Source organism: Ylistrum balloti, unplaced genomic scaffold, assembly GCF_031769215.1.
Source record: "Ylistrum balloti isolate Yb309-2 unplaced genomic scaffold, AGI_CSIRO_Ybal_v1 Utg370744, whole genome shotgun sequence".
NCBI lineage: Eukaryota > Metazoa > Mollusca > Bivalvia > Pectinida > Pectinidae > Ylistrum > Ylistrum balloti.
The window spans coordinates 34,724-51,616 of record NW_026782438.1 but is presented as its reverse complement, the minus strand read 5'-3'; the positions used below and the strand labels follow the sequence as shown (position 1 = coordinate 51,616).

At 35.3% G+C, this 16,893-nt stretch overlaps 1 protein-coding gene across 1 annotated transcript in view; it reads right to left on the bottom strand.

Moving 5' to 3' along the window:
* LOC132558027 (glutamate receptor-like) overlaps positions 1–8,590 on the bottom strand; it is a 90,892-nt gene extending 82,302 nt beyond the window's left edge. The window contains exons 1-2 of the mRNA XM_060222546.1: positions 8,506–8,590; positions 7,374–7,523 (exon numbers count right to left, since the gene is read on the bottom strand). Of these exons, the coding sequence (XP_060078529.1) occupies positions 7,374–7,523; positions 8,506–8,590 (235 nt within the window). The remainder of the gene's footprint in view (positions 1–7,373; positions 7,524–8,505) is intronic.
* Between the last annotated feature and the right edge of the window lie 8,303 nt (positions 8,591–16,893).

Sequence of the window (16,893 nt, the reverse complement as noted above, 5' to 3'; positions counted from 1 at the left end):
CGCAAGGAAGCTAACAATCAGAATGAATACAAATTATTCTGCACGCTGTTACTGTGTGTCATACTGTGTTTTGTGTGATACTTAGGGGAGCCAGTAAACCATAATGGAACTGATATTGGATTGTGTATTTGTGCCAGACTTGCAAAGGTACATCTTGTGTCCCGACAAAGCCTGCCGCATCCATCACACAGCACACGGAAGTGACGTGCCTCTGATTCGCACTCTAGAGGCAGACGGTATGGCTAACGACCAAATACTTTGGTGTCCAAATGTCTAGAGGATAATAACTAACAGTTCGTCTTGGAAAAAAAACATTTTTTTTTTTACTAAAACAGATTTGAATCTCTTCAATTTATAATTCATTTAGAATTCAAATAAGAGACTTGTTTTGCAAGTATAAAAAACTAAAGCATTTTCACGAAAGTTAACTTCCCCTACAGTAATGGCCCATCTAAGTTGTTTGCTTTGTCAGAATATCTTTATCCTTACCCTAACTCGACACAATTGTGCAGTAAATACACATGAAACATACACAATGTATTGAAATATTGCATCTCCCCATCTAGATTTTGATTTTTTCCGACCACTTAGGATTGTCCATTTAGTCGTTTCTTAAGTTTTGAAACTTAGGACCTTAGCATCACTGAGGAGTCCTGGAAGGCTACATGATGCAGTTTACTTCTAAGTTTGGTTCTGCTGCATTCAGTCCTAAATTTGCAATGTAAGATGATATTCATTTGTCTTTTGTACAATATTTACAATTGAAATCAACACTAGGAATGGTTGGATTCCTCTATAAGGAAGTACTAAATGACAATTAATTCAATAAAGCATTTGCATCCAACGACACATTCAAAGACAAATAACTCTTAACATTAGTGGACTAAACTTTCTTACTTTCCAGAAGAAGGGTATTTCCAACACGCAAGATTAGACATTCAAATAACATAAACCAATATGACATAATAAGCGTTTCCTGTTCAAACATCATCCATGTTAAAATTAAAGGAAAGGATCATACACAATATATAAATGACAACGGGCACGACAGCTTTGGTATCAATGTGACGTTTGTTATCTCTGTGTCTGCTAACCCTTCGGTTTGAAACTCTTCTGCTTTTCAAAAGATGTTTAAAGCTTCTTAAGAGGTATTTTTGATATCGGATTATATGTAATGTTGGCCTGGTCTATGAAGTTATAATGCTACTTAGCAAAATGAAATCAAGTCTTTAAACAGTCACTGTTTTGCATCTCGGTCCAGGATGTATAAAAGCAAACTGAAGCTTTCTTGTATATACAGGATTTCAATTTCCAATTTTAGGGTCTTTTCTGCAAATAAATGGACTTTTACCCAGGTGATTGATGACTCTAATCAATATAAATATGCAATAATTATATTATAGACATTTACGTCATCAAAAGTTTAATTACGTCGTTAAAAGTAAAGCAGCTCTCAGCTTGGCGATTCTCGCTTGTCTATAACTTACGGTTAGAAACGGGAATCATTACAAGCTAAACGGAAGACAAATATGTGAAATGTGAGGAGGAAGTGAGTACATCAATCAATCACGCTGTGATGTTTAACGTCTATGTGTATGCGATGTTCCGACCTATAAGCCTTCACTGCGGTCAGTTGTTCGTAAATTTGATCTCACATTGCTATTGTTATGACAAAAAAGGAAACAAAATTGCACAGAAATCCTGGCCAAAAATGAACCTATTTATATAAAACCCAGTATTGATTATATATAACATATGATCGTCAATAAGTGAACACAAACAATTGTGTTCATGTGAAATATGTGTAAGTATTGAATATCATGCCAATATATAATATTTTATCAATGTTCCATGCCTACAGTGAAAAAAAAAAACCCGAAGCATGAGATTACAGAACCTTATATGTTCATGCAGATGCCAACTTCATTGTAGGAATGATAGCGGTTTGCTGAATCGGAGCATTGAACTCGAAAACAAGACGGCGGAATATATATCACTCGTTCACCAAAGTGTTACACGTGGACAAACGAATTACTTTGGCACTTGTGCGATTTTTTTTTTCATTTGTCTTCACAAGAGAAAAAACACTGCACTTTGAAGCTCAACCCGAATAACGATACAACGTTACCTAAATGGTAGCGAGAGCTATCAGAATAATTGAAATATATGAATTCGGCAAAATCTTTATACATTGTACAATAAAGAAAATGTGTCTAGATAATTCAATTATAGCGTAACCATCCCGCCTTGCAGAATGCATTATTTCATTAGTCCTTTTTTTGTTGACAAAGGAAGAGAGAGAATATAGACATCGGAAAACCGTATGTCTCGTTTCCATACATCCATTCCGTTTCCCCATTCGGAACATCAGCTTTCGTCCCTGTACAAACCGTTATTTATTTAACAACAAAATAACATTACTTAAACGATTAAAATCGACTTTAGCATTCAAGTTCTAATGGATGTAAAATTTGATTCAATAAAACATATACGTCATTTCCTCAAATAAATCCGTCATCACTACCTTTTTCTTGTTTGGCACCATTTCAATAACATGAAATTCATTTTAAACTGAATTATTTTACACACCAGACTATTATTTGAATTTTGAAAATTAATTAAGTTTTCATGATTATTTATTATGGCCTTTCTGTATTGTATAAAAGCAGATATAATTAACGACAGTGTTTTACAGATATAATTACACAATATCTACATTTCAACACAGCATTGTCACTCAGACCCGTTTGGGAGGCGAACTGTACTCACTTTTCCCCGACCGCAAACAAAAATAAAATGGTGCATACTATAATGTTTTTACCTATTTTAGCGATATGTAATTGAATGATATTATATACAATTAGTATCTCATTGAAATTGATAACTAATGACTAAATTTGAGGTAATTATTACAATGTTCAATATTCACCATTACCCAATTGGCAATTTAACGCCTGCTTTCAATTAGAATAGTGCTAGAGTAGTATCAATCAGAAACGTGGACGCTAACAATATATACTTGTATTTATTTTATTCCTGTGCATTCTAACCGCTGGATATATCATTTGTAGGATCTAGCAAGAAACATCGTCTGTAGGATCCAGTATCATTGCTTGCTTCAAACAAACCAATCTGTGTTTGATGTGAATTGTTTTCAATTTAGCTGTATTGGATGTGTAATGTTTTCAACTAATCTCTGCTAGGTAATCTTTGCTGGGTGTGTATTGTTTTTAATCAGTCTGTGTTGGATGTGTATAGCTTTCATAAAACAATTGTATACAACCTGACGAAATATGATGGGATAGCTTATAGATATATACATAAAGGTAGATAGTTGACTTAAGTCGTACGATATAATGAACCGGAAGGGATAAATCGGAAAATAATTTTATTATCGTTGATAGGCACAACAGTTTAGGAGTAACAATTTCCTATATGTAAAGGACTATGACGTATCCGTTTTCGATTGTCTGTATCCATGATTTTACATTTATATATACTTAACATGTAGAACATGTTTATATTGCCTTTGCTCTTTGTGACCACATGCCGTTTGTCAAGATACATTACATCAGAGGGAATAGGTATGATATTGTCCTCAAGTCTGTTCTATTGCCTGCGTAATCAAGACTTCAAAAATCTGCATTTTATGCCATAGGTTTTAAAAGATGTAGTATAATACCTTAAAGACGTAAAGAGAGGGATCAGAAGTTAAACACTAGCTAAAACCCAACTTTAAAGTGTTGCACTGAATGCAGCGTGTTAACAGACAGTGAACATGCCAAATATTGTGGGATCCTTATGAAATGTTTTCGCTGCTTTATTTTAGCAGGGAAATGGACCATAAACTAGTCCGGCTTAATAAGCAAGCCCTCACCCAAAACAATCATAATTACATTTGTACCATTGTAATCTGGAATTGCACCCATCCCTTTTAAAATAAATGTCGATATTATGTGCTATATAAAATATTACAAAATAAATAAATAAATAAATAAATAATAATAATAAAATAAAAACAAATATGGATAAAAAATCACTGGTGAAGAGAGAACACAAAACTATGCACTTCAAATGTAACAAAAGCTTCTTAAACCATTTTTATACAAGGCATGATCTTGTATACGTAATTAATATAGCACAGTACCATTCGTATGCGGGTCTCATTGAAGAGTCGACATTTCTCTTCTGTAACCCGACGAGACCAATATTAATTGGATAAACATTCATACATCATTGAGACCCCTGTCTTTTCTATATGACCTATTATCTTACTTCAGTGTCACATCCATCTGTTTTTTTTCAGTTGTTCAGCTGTCATGGCCTAGAGAGGAGTTAAACTGTCATGGCAGTTATGCAAAGTGTTGAGATATGATCTCAATATCCTTCAATATCAATGGACTACACTAAGGTGTCGTAAACCCACCTCAATTATTAAAATGGTTTTGATTTATGAGTTTTCGAAACAATATTAGTCCTAAGTAAGCATAATATAGGTCTTTGGTCTCAGTTTTACTAAGCTGTTGTATGTCCTGTGCGTCAGAGCGTGTGAATACACCAGTTTAAGTCAATAAGTATGAAGTTCAGATCTGTAGTAATAAAACGAGTTAGATCAAAGAAATCCATGAAAGGGGAAAGTACGCCTCGCTATCCTCCCGGAGCAATAAACTTCCTTCTCTCGGGAATATTATCACATCTTTGGATCTGATGCTTTTATGTGTTCAGTAGTAAATCAAAAGGATGAAGAGGTAACATTAAAACTATAGCTCATATATGTAAGGATGGACAAAGATGTCTACATATATGTTTAACACATTGTCCTTCTTTAAAAATGTGTTATTATCTTGATGTCTTAAAATGATAGATTAGTATATAATGTGGCCTAGAATGTCGATGTCTATACAATAACATGATTTCTCATCAAGAGTCATAAATTTGTATCTATCAGTATAGTAACAACACTTTTCAGCATTTATTCCCTAGAGTGTCTATGGAAATATATACATTTGAGTCTCGCTGCCTTGGCATTGTTCCATCGTAGTTTATGAAGTTAATGTAAAAGCAATTCGACCTGACTTCCGCAATACTTGATTCTGTCTTTGCTCCTGTGATATTGACTTATAAAGAGGAGACCGCAGTGTATGTCTTAAGGCTGTCTTTACCATATAGTAAATATACATGTTGTAACATCCTGTGAAATTAACATTACAGCTTTGTGAATTGTGCCATCTAAAGCAATATGAAGACAACTTCTGTTGTCTTTTGTCATGTTTGGGGAATTAGCGTACTAAAATGTAAGCCAAGGTCATATGAAGATGTTGGTGTCTGGGGAGATCACCTAGAATTATGTTTAGCGAATTGTTTGTTGTTACTGTGTCTGCAGTCTCATTACAACTAAGGTGATATGAAAACGTTGCTCCTAACGGATGATCTAGAAACCAAAGAACAATTTTAAGATGTTGTGACATGACACGGTAGTATGACACACTTCACTCAGCTGTATTGCACTAACTAAAAAGGTAGACATTTGGGTGCAACGGATACATTCAACATTTCGATCTATTTAACGTGTCAAAAATAGACAAAACAAAGGGAACTTTGAAATCTAATATAATTTTTTATTCAATATATTGTTTTCTTTTAGTTTTTTTTTATTTTCTCCATGTTTTTACCGATGTTGATTTCGAATTTTTCACTAGTGTTTAAACCACGTGAAGCAGCTTTCCGTTATTTGTCAATAAAAATCTTTTAAGAACTAATACGTGTTTCATATTTTCTTTTAATTCTTTTGACTAATCTGCAATCAGATCATTTGAACAATCACATCGGGACAGCAATTTCACCTTCAACATTTAGTGTCAAGAAATTACAAAGAATATCCAAATTAAATGATGATGAAAACAGTTTTAAGAATCGACATTATCATCAGTATCAAAATGCTTTACTTGGAAAATGTAATCCTTCGTGGGAAATATTGATAGATGGTAAGTTGTTCGGTTTTTATTTTGTTGATAGGTTATGAAATACGACAAACAAACTAATTACAGTTTTGAGATATGACAAATGCATAAACCTCGTCACTGTGATTGAAAACAAAATAACTCATATCTACCATCTAACATGGAAGAACGAGAAACGATTTGCTACACACGGCAATTTCACCGAATTAAACATACATTAAATATTGTAAAATGGCCATTACGCGACCTTTAATATAACGGAAAGCAAATATATAGATAGAGATTGGTAGAATCAGAAACAAATAATATGTGATATTTCAATTGAAGGTCAATGTTTTTCATTATCCTTTTACAACCTTGTCTTTGCACCAGATGCCAAGACGAACCCGTTCCGCTATCTATATTGTCGTATTCAATACTTTATCAACGAATATTAAGTAAATCTATCTGTAGGTCATCTGTTTATAAGTACGTATCGGAGAATAGGGAATTGTTTGTGCTTGTATAGGATTACCTTGATATACAATAGGCCATGTATGCGTGTTTTCCTACAGACGTTCGGATTGCCATGGGCGACCTCGTGCGATAGACGTCTCATTCGTTCTCTATAAGTTCTATTACCGTTTAAGCTCAATGTACCACGCCTATTACTGGTCAATACATATCTAGTGACATCCTTTCGGAGGAAATCATGTGGAAAACAACTGCAAGTGTTCGGGAATTATCCAGGGAGGAATTCTCCTCAGTTCTCCAACTGCTCGAGTGAGCAACATAATCTCGGAAGGCTATGGATTAGATGTCCTTGATTGAGTCTAAACAACGCCATAGAGCCGGATTGTCAATCCGGAAACATAATTTAGGAAAGGGCACGTTAGCTCTCTTCTTACAACAGACGTTACATACCGCATCGGTAACTTATTTGAATTCCATCATTAATTGACAATGAAACTGGCAGACTGATAAAAACATATATTAAACATCAATCAAATGGAAGATGTAAATGAAATTTAAAACAGTTTTTGATTTTTAATTATGTTTCTTCTGGTGTATGATAGTATGAATGGAATATATTGATATTTTACAGAAGTAGACGACATTTGATGAGGCATTTTTTAACCATCTGAATAACACACATTCAATGTTTAATTTAATAATAAATTGAATTAACAATTTTATGAGACAATTTAATGGAATCCTAAATGTGCGATTTTACTTAATGACACAATATCACATTATGCTTCTATGAATGACATTCTACCAGCCCTCTATTTTGACATCAGAAATCGGGTTGGACGCCTTGAAAAAAAATAAGTAAAGCAAAATAATTTTGTCTTTAGCAGTGGGATATATTGCTTCAAACCTGATCGCCGAGAATATTTAACAATTTAACTTTGAATCAAGAATTAAACTTACTTGATGTTGCCAGCTTAAAACTGTCTTCGACATCTATCACTTCAACAAGGGCAGATAACTCGAACTTTTCTTTCGTTCTCTCTTTGCTGTGAGCAACAGCATATTGAAATCCCGTACTGGTCTGAACATCATCAGTATCAAAGATAGCACCTAAAAAGTATAAGAAAAGGCGTTGCTGTAGACAAAGAGGGTCAAATCTCGATACTAGGTCTTAGACAGAAAAACATTAAACATTTAAAGGTCCTTGAAAATAAATGTCCAGGGAAAGCGTATCTATAACACATGAGAGTTTTTTAGATAGTGTTTGCTTCGAAAGAGAAATATAGGGTGTAACGTTTTCTTTTGTACATTTCTCATTATCAATGGTTTTGAAACTCTCTTTATTATCCCATGTATTCCCCATTGGCTACGGAATGCAATTTCGCTAAGTTGATCTTGTTTAAAACGACCCAAACACCATCACTTTGTTTAAGAGAGAGGCGGCACAATGCAAACAGTGTTCGGCGCAGCTATGGCGTGAAGAGCTTGGAGTCACGCAAACGTATAACACGAGAACTTGTTAACAATAGAGAAATATATTTCAAAATTGCAATGACGGTTAATCAAAATATATGCCAAATCACACATGATGACGTCAAAAGTATATGAATGAATTTGAAAAATCGTCAAAACTATTAAGATGGTTGAAAAGGAATTATTCACATTTAACATGAAAGTATGAGTAAGACATTTATTCAAATGTCCGAGACCAATAAGTAAATCTGATATACAGATGAAAATTACATTGAACTGTTCAATGTTCATTTATACCATGACTATATGCATAGATAATTGCAGAAAAACAATTCTAACTACATTGAGTACAAGATAATGAGTCTATAAATGTAGAATAGCAGCAGTAGGCTGTTAAGCATTTACAATCAAAAGTTAGTTATTTCACATTTAATTTTATTTCTAATGATCACAAGTTAAATATACACCAAACCTCATCGATGTCTTGAAGGGAGCAATACCCCACATAACATAATTAATTAACTTAATTAAAAAAACCTGCAGACAACTGGAGAGGTACCAGGTATACTGCAGTATCAAATGGAACGAACAACAAAACAAATAATACAAACAAACTTACCGATGGGAATCCTCCCTTTGAAAGACTCGCTGACACATAAAAGATGTAAAACTATTGTTGACAACTGAAGCAGAAAACCGTTCATCTTGATGTTGTTGGCGGACAACAGTATATTTTAAGGATCACAGCATCACAATACGAAAGTATAAAACAAATATAAAACATCAGTGCTTACATCATGAACCCCAACGCTAATATGAGTCCGGGTTCGCTTGGAGTTGAACGTCATTCCTTTTAAGGTAGTTATTGATTTATCGTATTTACTCTGTTCTCGTAATAATGCCGTGTAAAAACAAAAGTAGCTACCCTAACAGCGGATCCATTTAAACGTGGAACAAACTGATTTGTTATTAAAATGAATCAGTCCGTCACGGCTGGTTTCCTTTTACGGCTTTGTGTTGTTATGCCGTGTTGGTGCTACTGCAGCATTTAGCATCGTGCGAAGTTCCCATACTCCGTCTAAGTCAAGATTCTGCAATGACAGCACGCGGTATAACAGCGACAGCCTAGGCAGTCTGCTTCCATCACAAATTACTAGGTCGTAAGAAGGAAGCAACGCGCTGCTTCAATAACTAATAATTTGTCAGAATGTGTGTGATTTTTGCTACCTTGTTGAGGGCAAAGCAATTACCAAAATGAAATTATTTTGTCAAAGTATCACAAGAAGTATTAATTTTCAAAAAAAAAAAAAAAAAAAAAAAGAATATGTTATATTTCCATGTGATATATTTAACAATCTCTCGAGTCGTCAAATGGATGTGCGTGTAAGTATTCAAAGCCAAGCTGGGACAAAATTAGAAGATTGGCGTTCTGTTGTGTGTCCTATGTGATTCCATCGCGCACCGTTCGCTATCTCACAGCGCATTGTATTGGCCTCGTATATACAATATAATGAACCTGTCAAGCAACCTCGCAACCATTTTCAATCACTAGCTCCTTGCTGCCTATTGATATCACTGCAACGAACGTCGGTTGCCGTCCATTACCCATGTCAACATGTTCGGGTCGCCTGCCTTTCTATCAGCATAGCGTTGTCGCTCTCGCTCCCCGCGTCTTGGGATTACAGGTGATTGATGTAGACTGGTGACACTATCTCATAGCACTGTGGGTACAGCTGCTGGCGTCCTGGCTTTCAGTTTCAGGATTCGATACACACGTGCGTGGTAGAATTAAACTCTTCTGATTCCTTCTTCTAAATGTTTTTAAATGTTTGCTCGATAAACCGAAACTTCGGTAAATCGGGTTACCGGCAGTCACACAAATCCATTCTCCTGTCTCTTTAAAGTAAACACGTTTTATGATTTAAACTTATAAATGCATAAAAGAAATATGTTGTTCATCTCACCATTTCGCATGTAGTATTACGTTCCCCATAAAGAGGCAAACACAGCCAAGAGGACAATGTTTGAAGATCCACGATAATCAGCGGTACTCCTTCTCACGGCTATGAAGGAATAAAAAGTCTGTATAACTCCAATGAGTGGTAAGAAATCGTTAGTATGTTGTTTATATAAAATGATTTGGTTACGTAACATGATACCGAGTCTAAGTTCTTGCATTTCAGTGTGATGACACTATACTATGCCATAGAGCTTCTCATTAATCTCGATTAATCGTAATTCAAATATTCCTGTCATCTAACTAACAAAGAACTCTCCGTCACTTTTGTGTGTTCAGCACAAGGCTCCACGTTCAGTATTTAAAACGATTTGTTTGTTAAGATAACTTCATGAATATACTATGACTGGAATGGAAGAAGCATTTGTTTTGTCATATCGAAATTGCCGTTTGATTTAGTACATACATGACCATATCATTACATAACATAGTCGACGTATGACAAAATTTCCTACAAGAACGAGCTTGCAAAGATGAAACTTTATCGAAAAATGTTTCGCTAATGCGACAGTTTTCGTCTGTCTTTTCCAGCATAATACCGATCATAGTATAAGGGATCGAGATGTATTCTCTCTTTCAGTGATGTCCTCGGGGCGACCGTCGTCGAGTGTCAGTATTATGGGGGACGATCAACCTCAAACAAACAAGTCATTTACATATTAAGCATCGATGGTGATTGTTCACGAACCTTAGCTCGACTAACACAATCTTGAAATGTCAACCTATCTCTGTATCCGTGTGTATCTGACAGACACTGTCAACGGGGAGTAAATTTTTTTGTGTCTGTAGGATTAGGATATCAATAATCCTGTTGTATTTTTATATTTCCGTCAATTGCATGCGTGCTATTGGTAGAATACGTTTTATTAATGTTTTTTTCTTGCAACTTGAATATTCTGTTTGAGGATGATATCGGTAATTCTAGTTTCAGAATATTGTTTCCAGTGACGTGTAAGCTGCAGAAAATAATATTGTTATAAAATTTCAATCCTCCAAAATACATACATGCATGCTTACATTCAAATGTTGCATATAAAACAGAGTTGGGAGGATGTAATGATGACGTACATTCGGAAGTCTGGAAACATATCTTGGTCAACATTATAATTATATCGGTTGTATGGTATTATCGATCCGTGTGTTAAAAATGCAAACACCGCACTTGCTTTCATGTGTGATATGATACACTGATTAACGTGTAAAGTGACATCTTTGGTCTTGACACCGTAGATTGCCATAACAAAACGAAACATCGTTGTTATAATGCATTGGTAAAGCGGTAAATACAAGAAATGAAAATAAGAACAGGTTTTACCTGAGAAACCAATATAGAAAACAAATTAACACATTTTCAAAAGCGCTGTAAGGAACTGAGAGCTTCTGCTCAGATGTATCTTATCAATTCACCGAAACTAATTCGAAATTGCTTTGATTTTTTGGATTGTCAGTCGACGAGAGATCGACAAATCAATATGCTGAAGTAGTTTGATAGCATAAATCCAATGAAAGATACTCCAAACAATATACAATATGTCACTGGTAGAAACAGGATGGAAAATCATCCAATCTGTTATTCAATATTTCGTTACGTGATATTAAATGGTTCCAGTTGTCTAGGTCTATGAGAGCCTACCGACCGAAAATCGTCTCCAGCTATACAGACTGTTACTTGCTATAACCAATCGCTCATAACTAATGAAGAAAGAAAAAAATCGGCATTTTTTTATTATTTCGGATTTACCATTCTCGTATTAGTCGGGATAGAACGAGAATTAAGGGGCCAATCAAAGAACGTTACGTGAAAAGGGAACGAAGAAACAAATTGAAAATAAGTTTTGTGGAGGTTGGATTATCATAAAATGTATTCGTTATTATTATATGAGCTCAGCAGAATCGCTTATTTTAGTACTGTCCTTTTGACTTCCATGTTCCTGTTATTTGATCTATTGCTTCAGTTTTGTGTTGCCCCAAGAGTATCTTTAGAGAGCACGTTAATATAATTGTATTATGTAATAGGTTTGTCTTGCAGTTGCACTATGGATAACGTAACTATCCATCCTTTGTTGTTATGAGGGAGACGAATCTGAACAACAGAATACGTATAGTTAGCACATACTTGTACCATGCACTCGTTATCAAGAATATCTAAAGTGGTACATTGTTACATAGAAATGGAAGAGTTGAGGCAATGTGATTTTTATACTTGATTAACGTACATATTTTAACATGTAGCCTGGACAATTGTACAAAATATATGCAACTGAGTAGCACAATTCAATACAAATTAAGAGTTAGAGACAGTAGAACAAAGTTAGGAGTTGAACAGCTGTATCGTCCTCTTAGAATTTATCAGTGCCGAGGGCCTAAATTTTGAAGTCTAGGAAAAGACTGAGAAAAAAATCAAAATTGATAGAAAGTAAATTCAAAATCGAGAAAGTTTTGTACACTAACCCAACAATTCAATAAATTTCGAGTTTTACTTTTCCCCATAATTGCAAAAGAACGTCAGGAACAGGCCTACCGATATTCGAATTATTAAAAAAGGGGCATGCAAATTCAGCAAACCTCGAAGACATCAGCCCACCAAAGAGTCTACCACCTGTAATCCAGAATAGTTTGCAATGAAAGTGGGTAACATTTACATTTTTATTTAAGTTGGAAACTTTATTGTTTTCTTTTGAAGTAAATGTTTATAATTAATGCTGATAACATTTAGACTAATTCTAATTCTACCAAGCGGGTGATTATTCTTTTTGTTTACAATTTTTGTAAGAAATTGTAGCTTGTGTTAAAAGACTTTGAGAGGGTATCACTGACCTTTCATAGCAACCTAAATATTTCTTAATCAACATTATTCTATAGAAAGCAGTAACCAAACGTTTTGTTCTGCATGTTGTTAAATGAATGTGTCTGACGGCTAATTCTGTAATGATCAAATAAAGCAAGACCATCTGACTTTTGACCTATGAGTAGAGTGTTGGCCTTCATGAGAAATATCTTCAGGTCGTGGCATGCCACATTCATTAAACCTGTTACTTAAAGCCTTCGCTTCTCGCTCCTCACTTAATGGCAAGTTCATTGAAGCATAAATGACCCCGTCCGATGTCAGTATGATTGATCGGGAGAGATGTCATGCCATTGTGCATCTGGTATTTAAATGGCAATTTACACTGCTCCCTAAGTTGGCTTCAATCTAGAAGACACGATATGTAAATGACCAAAAATATCTGATAGGACGGGGAAAAGGTTAAAAACTATAACTGTATTGATCGCTTACAGTCACGTGATATCTTTTAATTTGCATGCCAATTTTGAATATATATATATATATAGATAGATAGTTGCACAGTGTTCAGAACATACACACACATTTGGGCATCTTTTAAAATCATCAGAAACGGAAAATTGATTAATTATAGGGATAGCATACGAGTACTGATTGAGAAATTGTGAGCCTCATATTTAAGAATTTGCCTTTTAGCGGACATTCTGTATTATTTTTCAACATAATCCCCTTCAGTATATATACACTTTTGCCAAAAAGGTTTAAGGGCGTCAATGCCATTTTTTAAAGAAGTACTTCATATGACCGTTTAGAAGTCCTCCACTGCATGTATGACGTCATCAACTAACTGAAAGTGGGTACCGATAATGGGCTTTTTCAATTTTGGAAATAGATGAAAGTCTGATTGAGCAAGATTGGGCGAAAGCTCAATCATTTCAAAGCCGCAATCGTTAATGGCAGCCATGGCGATGACAGACTTGTGAACAGAGGCATTGTCATGGTGGAACAACACACATTTAACTTAGTTTTTCACGGCGCTTGAGTTTAATATTTTCTATTAACTGCCTAAGAAATGATGCATAATATGTGCCATTGATTGTTTATTCCTTTTCAGATATTCTACCGTCAGAATATAATCAGTATCCCAGAAAACCGATGTCGAAGTCTTTCTAGTTAGTGGAACAATCTTTACCTTACTTGTTTAGACTGTTGTTTGGTCTCTGGACTAAAATAATGGGTCCATGTTTCATCCATAGTCATAAACCTCTTCAGAAAGTTAGCAGAACCTACTTCAAAATGGATTAGATTAGCACACGACAAAGTCCGCCTGATGTGTTTCTGATCATCTGTCTATATATCTCTCTGTACCTGTTAGCCATAACAATATCATGGACTTTATTTACCATTTATGGGGTTGAAACGGCGACATCAAGGGAAAGGCGTCATCCCCATGGCTCTGCTTTCAATGCTTAAATCCCGCCACCTAGCTTTTCACTGCAGCATATGAAGGTATATCATTTCCTAGTGTTGCTACCCTATCAGTATGGACATCTATAGGTGCTAGACCTTTCTTATTGAATCACTGCTCTTCCAGCGATTTTGTCCATTTAGTAAACTACACTTGCCTTGTTTTCTTTACAGTGCTTTTTCGAACGAACAAATGACACCAGTCTTAGGTATACAGCCTTATAGAGTCAAGGAATAGTAGGGCTTGAAAAGGGCATCCCTGCTGAACTAACACAATATAAGGCTCACAACTTATCAATCAACCCCCGTACATTTAAAATCATATCTTAACAGTTATTTCGGCCGAATTCAATTTCCATTAATTATTTTTAATATTCCAAGACTCTGACCCTAGCATCACTGACAAATCCTAGAAGGTGCATTTTTTTTTAATAATATTTGACATACCGTCTAGCGTGTAGATTTCACGGGTACTAATTTTCGCGATTTTGTGAAAAAGGTCGATCTATATTAATTAATAATATAAATTAAAGTGTTCTCCTTAGATTCATCGTACGAAAAGGTTGCCTGATATACTTATAACCATATTTCACCGTCCTCATGTACTGGTAATGTAATACAACCATATAAGTCAATTGATTACAGCAACACTGAACATTAAAAAAATCTTTATATTGCTATGCATTTGTTATAATAAAAACTATCATCACTGACTATTATTTAACAGTTCTAAAAGCTTGTACATATAAATTGTGCCTTCATTCACTAGCTTCACGTGTAAAGCTAATTGCAGGTCGCATTATCTCAATGTAAACGTGCAATATTTTGTCGCAATGCTGGTACCGACAAGGAACCAGTGACCTTGAAATAGGTAATTAAGACACATTTCAAGAGAGCTTCTACAGTTGTGTTGGTTATCATGCTACTTTTTTCTGACAATTCCACGATGCTAGTGTATGTAGTGTTGTCAGTAGCCTGTTAATTTTCCCTTGGAAATGAAAAATAAGTTTTGCATGCATATACGTACGTTGACTTAGCAATGCCTTTCTCAGATCGATTACGATGATAATATGTTATGGATTTTAATTCTTCTGCGATGGCATTGATCCCGGGAACAAGAATCTCACGATCGTATATGGATACATACTGACACATCAGATGCACCATGATCCCCTCTTCGTGTTCCTGGCAAGAAAAAAAAGAAAATTTAATGTAGTGTCGAACGAAACATCCACCATATCATTACGAGCATAATGATTGTGTGAGTAGTGTGTTCGCTTGTTCATGATTAAACATTATTAAGTGTTCTTGCAACTGTTAATGATATATAGGGACAGCTGTCAGGTAGGACATTACGAGAACAAAGCGAAGATAACATTTAAAGTAATGTTAGTAAGAGATATTGATGTTGGTTTTTGTCCATGTATGAGATGAGGCTAAAATTACTAATTCTGCCAACCATCACCATCACATGATAGGATGCAGATATTGAATACAGGAACAATTTATTATTTTCTTTTCCTTTTCCTCCTCCATATATCATTCTCTGAGTTGTGACACATTTGATCACTTGGTTTTGTCCCCTGGTCGTGTAGTCCAAAATTATAAAAATCGAACCTCGTTATCTCGATGTCGGCGGGAGAGTAGGAAAACCTCGAGCTATCCCAGTATTTGTTTTAAGTAAGTTCGAATGTTTAGTTTGAAGTTTGGCCCGACCAACGAACTATTTCGAATTAGACTGGGTCTTGTTATATGTTATATGAGTTCTAGATAGCGATGTTCGAATGAATGTCTTTGTGTGGTATGGCACTAGCTATCACATACATGGTACCCACAAACGGCCATTTAACAGTACTTGGTTCAAACGATTAACCCCGTATACTGAATGCGAGGCACAAGGGCAGATATTTACCCTATTCCATTTTAATTGTGCTATGGTGTTAGGAACGTCTGACTGTGTTATAACATTTTAATGAAATAACACTATAAAACACCTTACGATGGGTTGGCGGATCGAAGATTTTTTTGTATGCGTTTACTCTGCACTGAAGACATTAAAGAAGCCGTCTCTCATTTGTCTCTCCAAAGCATTGGGTTTTTCAGAGTGTCCAAAATATCTGTCTTCGTAAAACCTCAGCTAATTCCAACGTGTGATCTGATGGATGGTTAGCTGCCAACCAACTTTCAGGGTCACTAAATGAGATTTTGAAAAGAGGAAAAAACCCGCAGCGCACAACTCACATTACAATGTCTTTCTATTGATATCTCTGCCCTTCAATTTTATACCAGTAACCAGGACAGCGATAGTGAAAGTCACGACCAACTGACGAGGGTCCATACCTTTTACGTCAAAACCAATTTTGCGATATGTCATCTACCGTTAGACGTTGTTGCATCTCGTGCTGTTGTGTTGACGTGCTATTGTGTTCCACATGCCATGAACAATTGTTATCATGTTGACATCATATGAAATGCATATATCACTAGTACGTGATTTCTACACCAATGTTGTGTTGGTTATCCATCCTTTCCAAAAATATAAGTTCAAAACTGCCTATCACAGTTACTCAGGAACTCTCTGCATACCAAACTATTCATCTAATTTATTTTGTCTTAATTATATTGATATCGGTTATTTCTAGTGACACCTATTCGCTTATTTCCGTGACTGGGTCGGTTATTGTGGATGTTTACTCTTTCATTTCCGTGATAAGCTTGTTTATTTCCGTGGTTTTCGG